Raw genomic sequence first — 10,314 nt, 5'->3', positions numbered from 1 at the left:
TATCCTGATATTCTTAAAGTAAGCTAAATCAGCCACATTTTAATCTATGTACATCTCTAGCTATGGATTTAAAAAATTACATTCAAGAATATAATATTATGTTATAGTATTCTCAAATCCAAGATACTTTTTTTTCATTTACACTCTGGAAATTGGGATATCTTATGATCAATGCGTAAAGTCACATTGTGGTTGTTGTTTTTTTTTTTCCATAAAAACTGACCTTAAACCAATAGTATATCTTGCAATTGATGGAATCCTAGACTTATAAAAACATGGAATTCTAAAATCATCTTGCTTTCTGTTGATGTCACCTAAGGTGATTACTCTTACATTGCTAACTTAATTAATGGCAAAAGGAACAAGATGAATATATAAGGAAGATAATCCAGAAGGCTTCATTATGATTGTTAATACACATGTACATGTAGATCATAGAGCTGTCACTCACATTACTATTTGGATATTTTTATGTTTCAACACTACTTTAAAAGTCCTGCAGATTTCTTCAAATATGATAGGAAATATCATATGTGTAATAGCAGATTTCAAGATCAAAAAGCCTATCAAAGTTCCCAAAACCCCTTTCCTCACCTTCAGGGCACAGATCTCTTCTGAGGGTCCCTGTGAAAAGTAGGGTGTCAGCCATACCTTTCACTGTCAGGTGGTAGGATCACACTTTCATGTGTTACTACATACCATTTGAAACCTGACATATACAGCACAGTGCTGGGTACACAGCAGTTACTCAATAAATACCTCATGGCTCACAAATGTGAAATGCAAAACTGTGTACTAATGAGGCATACACATAGCTTTTAACATTTGGGGAAGAACGAATTTCTAAAAATTTCTCCTTTTCTCTCCCCACTCCTTTTTTCCTTTACCAAAAATCCTGAGTTAATTTTGCAACTAACTTTTACACATATAAAAACCACCAATAAATCAAATCCTAAATATTCTTTTTCCCTTGAAATATAAAAACAAATTGTTTTCCCATGTTGGTAGCAATATGAAAATCACACCTAAAGGTAGAACACCACTTTCAAAACACATTTGACAGATATGGAAAACTCAATGGTAAAGTTAATGAAAAAAAAAAATGTAATGTTAAAAGCTGATGATGTGAAACATTGACTGAGGATCAATTAATTTTATATGACTAAAATTACTGACAATGATTATATTTAGGAACACTGACAACCCCTAACAACTATGTGGCAAGTTGGTTTGCAAATATTTTAATCAATTAAACTGAAAAATAATACCACATATGTACCTGGGAAGAAGAAAAATGTCAGGGAGGAAAAGAGAGAAAAGGAGGAAAGCAGGTGTATTATCTTAATATTGAATTAAAATTTTAAAAAATTCTGATCTGTAAAACGGTTTACATTCCAAAAGTTCGTTAAATGCTGACATTACAATAGGCACAGAATCAGCTATTAGATCCTAAATAAAAATGATTTCTATGCCAGTTGACCACAAATCATGATTAAAAAGCAAACTTCAAATACTATTAAATCTATTTTCTTTTGCTACCTAATTCCATCAGAGTTAACAGATATAATAACCACAGAGCTTCAGAAAGGAGGAACAAGGTGATGTTTTTGTTCATTTTTTTTACACAGTTCCAGACAGAAGAAATTAGATAAACTATATGCTTGATTTTTCAAAACTAATTTAAGAAGCTTCCCAGTTTTACCTTTGAGCATAATTAATATGCATAATAAAAATATTCATTTTTATTCTTTCCATATGTTTGGCCCAATAGCTCCAGGAACTCTGAAATAGCGTCTTTCAGCCTTCACTGAAGGAATGATATCTGTGTAATTTCTACAGCTTCAAAATAAATTTTCATTGAGGTAGGTATAGAGAATTTATCATCAGGAGGTATATGTATATATACCTATTATGATACCTTTAAAAACACTCTACAAATGTTTCTTTGAGTTACAGAATGTATGACACATTCTTGCTTATTAGCCTATGTTCAGTATACTATTAGAGATCCTGTATTTGCACTTTTCCAAGAACCATGGTTAAGAATAAAGACAGAGGAAACCGATCACTTCCTGCCTCCAAATAATGACATATCTACCTATGCTTAGTTGATTTACAAGCTCAGATAAATGCTATTTTCAAGCAAGCTATGAATTACATCAAATGACTTTGAAAGAGAAAAAGAAAAGCCATGGCTAAACTTGTTAGTGAAGGAAGGTCTTGCCTGAAACTCATAACAACTTTCCATTCTGCAAAGCAACTCATCCACATAAAAATAGTCAAGAAGGACTTCATTTAATTAGCGTTATGTAGACTTTTGCATAGAAAAGGTTACAAAATAATGCAAAAAAGACTAGGTACAGTAATTTTAAAACAAATATTTAAAAGTATAATTTTGCATAATGTTTAACATTTTCATGTTTATTGCTTTCTCCACACAGCAGAGAAATGAAGTGCATAACAATACATGCTGTGTCATTACCTTTCAAACAAAATCTCCGTGCTTACTTTCAATGTATTAAGAGATTATTTTGTCATTAAACAAATTAACAAAACAAAACCAAAACACTTTTATGTAGCACTAGTCTAGGCATGGACAAAAATAACTTATATACATCCCATTGCATACATTCATCTTGATTTAGGGTCAAAGGCAATTGTGAGCTTGACAAAGAGCTTTTAAAAATCGTGATTCTTCTCTTTCCAATGCTCTCTCCCTGTCTCATCACCTCCAGAAATGGAACTTCTTCCAAAAAGGTGACAAAAATAGATAGTACTCATTATCAGGACAAAATGAAGAGGATACGTATGTAAAAATAGTCCAAATAAAACTGAATATATTAATCTTTTACAAACTGGAGTTTTCAGGTTGGCATGAATCAAACAGCCTCTGTGGGCAAGTGTTCCTAGGTGCATTCTCTAAATGTGTAGTTTATATAAAGAAGCACCATATTTTGAGCCATGAAAAAAAAAAGTGCCTGGGGGTTTACAGGCAGGGCAGAAATACTTGTTAATCTGAGCACTGATGAAATAATTGCTTATGCGTTACTGAATATCACCACTTGGCAAGTCTGTAAGAAGAAAGCAAATTAAGATAAAGTTAGGTCTTTAAATTTGAAAATTATTTTCGGCAATCCTTTTGGCCAATCAAAACCTGTTGGTTTCAAAAGAGTACTTTTGTCTGGAATTGTACATCTGCAGCCTAACCGAAGACTTCTGCCCCTTTCCTTTTTTAATCTAACCACTATGCACTTCTTTATTTGTGCAATGTCATGTTTAGGAAAAAAAACTTTACTAGCTCAGGCACTTATGAAACACAAATATTTTTTTTCCATCTAGTTTCAAGAGAATTCAGAAAGGGCATTTTTCTTCTCTAATTCTGATACATACTGATGCACTGTTGGATGGTACAGTCTATACATCTTCCAGGAAAATTCTAAACGGAAACAAGTGTGAAGTTTTCAAAAGTTGCTGATGTCAGTAACCAAGCTGCCTTAAAAAAATAAAAAAGAAGATAATACCACATCTCCAAGTTGTGAGGTTTGTGTCTCAAATAGCTTTATTGTTCCTTTGTGGATCTGTAGACATCTGTATGGCTACCTTCAGGGTGCAGAGAGGTTTTAAGCTGACTCTGAAATGAAGGACATTCGGTTACTATTGCAAGAAGTTCAGTGAAAACTTAAAAAGCGCCCACTTCTGTCCCCCAGGGTCGGTAAGGTTTACTGTTTGTTCCACTGCTTGACTGCTGGGGACTGGATGTGGCTGATACTGATAGAGGCGGACTGATGGCTGTGGCGGCTGCCACTGCTGCAGCTGCGTTTGGAGGGAGCATGGGGAAGGCCCCTGTGAAAGACAGTGGGAAGCTGTGAGCCGCTGCGGTGGCTGCTGCGGCAGCCGCATGAACAGTAGCTGAGAGGGACAAGAGAGAAGTGGAGAGGGGTGGCACGCATGGGGCAACGCTGCCCGTCGACGGCATCCGAAGGGCAGAATCTGCGTGGGCAAACGTGGCCGTAAGGAGAGCAGAGCCATGGGCAGGAGGCACTTCTGAAGTTGTGGAGAGGCGACAAGGCGTTGACTCCGAGGCGTGGAGTCCGTTGGGTTGGAGCAGGGCTGCGGGGAGATGGTGGAAGGCCGCCGCCCAGTGGTGCGGATGTAGCGGGTGGTGGTGGTGTGCCAGGGAGGACGTCATTGCTGCCGCCTCCCGCTGCGAGGCACACGTGCTGAGATGAGAAACCAGTCGCACCCGCAGTGGATCTGAGGAGTCCAGGCCTTCCACCGAGCTCAGGTACCTCGCCACTTCCGTTAAGCACTCTCGGAATCCAATGCTCATGAAGTCCATGGCAAGAGCATGTGCATCAAAGTAGCCTAAAAGGGTGTTTGAGCAGAGTGGGGGCCAGGAGAGAGAGCGAGAGAAAAAAATGATCCAATTACTGACTAACCACCATGTGCTATTCCGTCCTTCAGAAGATTTAAGTAGAATGAGCTGAAAACGTGGCCAGCTATTTATGGTTGTAATTTTTGTAGAAGTTAAGAAAGTGTAGTTTGCAATTCACATGTGTGACAACTCGTGGCAGTTATATACTTCAGTTGTTCTTGCAACCAAATAGCATAGTGGGGGAAAAAATTAAGAACATCTTCATTTCAAACACTTCTAGAAAAAAAAAATGATATCTCTTTTTGTAGTGTGAATAATGAAATTCCTAGTAAACTTTTTCTCGGTAAAAGAGAGTTCCAGTCTCTCTGTCTCTGTCATACAAGTTGGAGATTAAAGGGCTTATCTGAAACATTCTCACTCTCTTGGCATTTATAACAGAGATGTGAAATTAATCTTAGCAGCCTTGGGACTTTCTAAAAAAGGGAATTTTCTTGTAACATCACTTATTATATCTTAACAAATTCAAAAATGCTCCTTGACTCATAGTGGGTTTTTTTTTTAATCAACAAAGTAAAAACATCTTATCACTTTGTATGAAAAAATTTAACAAAAACAAAATGATTAAAAAATTTGGGGGTTATCAATTTGAAGATCTTATTTTTCTATGAGGCAATATAAGACTGCATTACTGATATAAGATTACTATAACTTATAGTTTTCCTGAAGATTAAATGTATTTTTTTCATTGGTTAGTTTACTTTTTTCTGGCATCCCCCAAGAAAAAAGTGTGTTAACTGTGTCAGTGTGTATGCATTCATGCCTAAGGTTACTACCATAAAAATGTCTGGAGCTGGGTCATATTTATGAGAATCTATTTTTATCCAAAGTTAATACATTAGAATAGAGAAACAGTAATATCTGATTATTATCAGTGCCAAATTAGGGTATAATAATAATCAGACATTTGGGAAAATGTCACTACTTTGAATGATTGACCTCTAATATATACAAACATATTTTTTTCAGATTCTTTCTTGTTTGCAAGTATTTTTAACAATTTTCGAATTATAAGTTTAGTCTACTCCCTTTTGAAATGTGTGTATACATAAATGAGAAATATCACACTCAGACAAGGTTATTTTCATGTAAGGCATTTACTATATTATCTTTTTTTATGATTTTGCAGATCAAAGCATTACCTACTTTATTTATCACCTATTACTAATTAGACTATCTTATTCTGTAATCAAAGCACTTTGGAAAATAGTAGTCACAATATTCAAAATCCTAAAGTTAGAATTCCAATGGAAATTTGGAAGTCAAAAAGACATTTGGGGAAAAAAGATATACCATTAAAATGTAACAAAACAGCACAAAGATGATATAAGAGAATATCATGAAATGTGGAAGATCAACAAAAATAGGTATCCCAGGACTTTGGCCTAGTTAGCAACAAAGTCCCTGGGATCAGGAGGAAAAGCTCTTCCTAAAGCTGCTGCCTCCACAGAGGGATTTCACATGAGGGTCTGCAGATTCTGACTTCCATGTGAGAAGGAGGGAGGTGATTGTCAGAGTAGACAGAGTTCAGAAACCCAAATGGATTTAGAAATTTAGGTTACTCTCCTAAGTCCTCTTTAGAAACTACGGTAAAGAATGAAACAACAGAACTGGAACCCTAGGGGCTTCTGAGAATTTTCATGAGCAGGCATGAAATAATTGAAATTTGTAGTTTGTCAGCTATATGTTGTTGTATATGGCTGAGTTCTCTGTTGTACTTTAAGGAATATAAATTATGTAATTCCTATCCTATTGGTGAATACAGAGGGAAATGACGATGAGCAGCTATCTCTTCTGAATGGATATTGGGCCAAAAATGATAGCACATGGGTCCATACCACATAATCTGTGCCATCAATGTTCTACAGCTTTAAGTGAATAAACTCACAACAACTTTGTGAAGTAGACACTAGCACAGTCTTCATTTTACAGGTGAGGAAATTGGGGCTCAGAGAGGGTTAGCAATTTACCCAGGGTCACAGAGCTAATCCATGGCAGAGACAGGATATGAAACCAGGCAACTCAACTGCAAAGTCCATGCTCTTTACCACTACACTATGAGGCCCCTATGGCAGTTGTGAATCTTGGACAATGGGAGCCCACATTGCCAGTCCCCCTTCCCCAAGGTCCACAAATTCTCCTGCTCAATGATTTATTTAACAACCTGGCAGTCAGGCTACTTGTATGGAGCCTGCTTGGAAATGTCTGTACATAAACTATTCTGGGATGAATTTCAGGGCTGTTCAGGTAGCCAAGAATAGCAACTGAGATGGAACTTAGTTTTTATAACAGGGCATAAGAACAATATTACTCTTTTAGAAGTATAGCTCATGCCAAATATTTGAAACCCTGATAAGAATTCTTAGCCTTGTGGCTAACAATACCAAGGGAGGCAGAGTAATCAAGCAACTTTTCTTGTACCACCACTAACTCAATAGGTCTCCCAATATCTTGAAGTAGCAAGTGTAGAGACAGAATTATGGGGCTGAAGGGCCCTTTAATCCTCAGAGCACTAGAACAGGCCTCGCAGTACAGCAGTGTACTTCTACCTCAGGTCAAAGGTGAGGCAGTGGCCAAGATGGGCTGGACTCTTGGCTTTTAAGGTTTCATCCAGTCCTCTTCTCCATTATGTAAGAATGTTTGCATCTTATCCTTAGGGTTACATTTAATGAGTAAAAATCACAGTTCCATGCCCATTCATTCAGGAAAGTTCCTTGAGAAGGTGTAACCAAGGGTAACTCACACCATGTGGGCTTCATTGTATGATGATCACCGCCACCCCCTCCCCCCGCCGCCCAACCTGACACAGAGAAAGACTGGGTGATAATCAGGGCTGTGTTCCACATGTACTCAGCAGTATAGCCATAGAAGAGTTAAATACTGAAATACTTCCATTACCAATTGGGAACCAGCCACTTTCCTCCAATGCTCTTTTTCTGGGACAAACTGTGACATTACATAGTAAAAGGCTGATGCTGAGCACAGAGAAGCCTCCAGTGGGTAGGTGCAGCAGCACTTAGCAACTTGTGATTCTCTGTCCTTTCCCAGCTGTCAAATATATTAAATAACACCCTTCACTAAGATGAATAGTAAAGGCTTGCCTGAGGGTGGAAAAGATACAAAAGGGCCAAATTCAGTCTGAGTGATGTGTGAGAAACAGAACAGTGAAATCTGAATGAATATTATAGCTTTCAGGATCTTGACTCTGTTTTTAGCATAAAGTGAGAATCTGTCCCAGACCCCCTGGACAATTGTTCCCTGAATCATTATCCGGTATAGAGGACATCTCTCCAGGGCACTGGGCCCAGGGCACCTGCTCCTGTTTGCTCCTGTCTGCTCTCTGCAGGAATGACTACTCTATTAACAGTTCCCAGTAGAGATTCACTACCTGTACTTCAAATGCTCTGTCTGGTCTAAGTCCAAGACAAACCAAAATCTGAAAACAGTAATGAAAGTAATTCTAAAGTCACTTCTTTTGGGATAGCTGCATTCTAGTGAGTCTTAGATCTGGTTTAATGGGGGCTTTGGGGGAAGGGAAAGAAGAAAAAGATTGCCTCTAACCTCCTGTTTATGTTTGGATGTTTGTGTTTGTCTTTCTGTACAGATTCTAGCATGTGCTTCTAAAGTCCCAAACAAATCTCTGACCAGGCTGCTGTAAATGAAGCTTTACTCCCACAGTATTATGAAAGCAAACACAAGCCCAGGGTCAAGTGCTTCTTTTGTTCCAGAAGTTCTTTCCCACGAGTTCAATCCTGCCATTAGCATTGATTTCCATGGCTTTAATCTGGGACCTCCTATCTTAGCTTGTTAAAGAACTGTTCAACTATGACTTCCTTATAATCCTAGAGGGAAAAAATGAAAAACAGAAAGATGAAAAGGGGAGGAAAAAAATGAAGTCACCTACTTACCTTTACCCCCAGTTGCCTGAAGCATCTTCAAATGATCCACGGTCATTTGCAATATTTCGGCTTTTTCTAACTTTGCAGATCCCTGCATAAACAAATAATAAAGTCTTATAAGTCCTATGGAAACTAATTTGAAACATTTTATACTGGATTTTCAATTTTCCCTCTCATTAAAATATTGTAAGTTTAATTTTTTCACAGAAAAATCTGAATTCTGTCCAAACTTTACATGAAAACACAAATTACTATGTCACACCAAATGACAGATATTTCCCTTTTTAACTTTTAAAAACTAAAAGGCATAATAATAATTTTTTAATTATAACTATATTCCCAAGATCACTCCACCAAAAATATTACGATTGGGGAAATCTTAAATTTTGCATCCAGTCAGTACTCTGGTTAATAATATACTTTATTACCTAATTATGTAGGACATACAATAGTCCAATATAGCGCTGGTCTAGATCAATTGAATGTAACTCTGAAGGATGAAGAGATAGAATCTTAGCAAATTATTGCTGAAAGTAGATTTTTTAAAATTAGAAAATTCTAGTAAGTCTTTAAGTAAGTAGAACCAAGAAAAAGGGGACTTTTAATGTTTTTTTCTCAATAATTACCAGCAGGTGTCACTGTGAATTCCAAGATCATAAACAAGAAGGCATAATTTACTATTTATCTAGTAAGCATCAGAAATGCTTAAGGATAGTTGAATCCTTTAAAATAGTTCTTAAAAAACTGCCTTGAAAATATATTCCTATGTTTCCCCTTTTTAAAACAAGGCAACCTCTGGAGACCAACTGAAATAAAAATTTGCCACCTCAAACTATCTGAGTGCTGTTGGTGTCTTCTAATTTCCTGAAAGAGCTAAATAATTAAATCAATATGTTTTTCTGAAGTTTACTTCAGGTTCCTATGCTTTGCTTGTTTTGTGAAACTTATCAGCACCAGTACATGGTGAGAACGCCAGTTATTTAAACTGCTGGAAAGAACACCCTTCTAATCATATTGTGACAGGGCCAGCTCACTAAGGGTTGGTAGCCAAGCTCGGCAAATGAGAAAGTTGTGTTTATAGTAACTAACTGCCAAACAGCTGAATTTTGCTTTTAAGGTTTGTTTGAAGTCTATATTTAAGAAAAAAATCTAACATACTAAGAAAAAACAAAATCACCAAACTGATTGTTCCTTAAAACTGTAGACATTTCAGTACTCAAAGTAAAAACATCATTGATTACTGGTATTTTCATTTTCAGCCTATTATCATTGAAAATGCTACTAATCAAAACAATAACTTCCATATTATATTTATCTCATAAAGAGTTTCAACTAATAGAATGGGTGGCTTTTTTTTCTCTTAAAAATGTATCATCAATAACGCATTACATCTTGTACTTTTGTCAATGTTCTATTTTTCCATGAAGAAACAGTAGCTTCAGTGAAAGTGACTAATAACAAAACTGCAGCCTGGATAATTTCCAAGGGCTTTGTAGGGCTTGCTTTATAATGTTAGTGGTCCATGAAATAAACAACAAAATGAAATAAACAAACAACTGCTGTCTTATGTTCTATTTGAATTAAATTGAAAGTATTTTCAACAAGGGTATGATGCCATATTCTTTGAAAGATGCTCTTAGAAATCTGTGCCATTAGCCATGGCAGCAGGAGAAGAAACAACTTTTCCAAAACGACATATTTAGATATTTAGTTTCCTACTCTTTTAAGTATGCGGATTTTTTTTTTTTTGGTAAAGGAATAGTTGAATTCTGAAATGCGGCATATAGCTACTTTGATTTTTACCAAACTTCCAAAAAGATACTGTAAATTGAAAATCATTCTGTTAACTCAGGGATCAAAAATGAAACCAAATGGCTTGGTAAATAAATTTTTTAGTACTATTATTTAGAAAATGAAGCTAGAGATGTTACTTTCTGGACTTTGGTCATTTTTAAAATAAAAAGGTTACTTTTTTTTTTTTAC

The 10,314-nt window shown here is 36.3% G+C and overlaps 1 protein-coding gene across 1 annotated transcript in view; it reads right to left on the bottom strand.

Moving 5' to 3' along the window:
- Positions 1–2,276: 2,276 nt before the first annotated feature.
- Positions 2,277–10,314, bottom strand: part of HEY2 (hes related family bHLH transcription factor with YRPW motif 2) — a 10,987-nt gene continuing 2,949 nt past the window's right edge. The window contains exons 4-5 of the mRNA XM_006926145.2: positions 8,341–8,422; positions 2,277–4,365 (exon numbers count right to left, since the gene is read on the bottom strand). Coding sequence (XP_006926207.1) covers positions 3,680–4,365; positions 8,341–8,422 — 768 coding nt within the window. The 3' untranslated portion in view covers positions 2,277–3,679. The remainder of the gene's footprint in view (positions 4,366–8,340; positions 8,423–10,314) is intronic.

The sequence above is a fragment of the Pteropus alecto genome, unplaced genomic scaffold, assembly GCF_000325575.1.
Source record: "Pteropus alecto unplaced genomic scaffold, ASM32557v1 scaffold79, whole genome shotgun sequence".
Taxonomy (NCBI): Eukaryota; Metazoa; Chordata; class Mammalia; order Chiroptera; family Pteropodidae; genus Pteropus; species Pteropus alecto.
The sequence above is the reverse complement of the archived record's forward strand: the minus strand, read 5'-3'. Positions and strand labels throughout refer to the sequence as shown.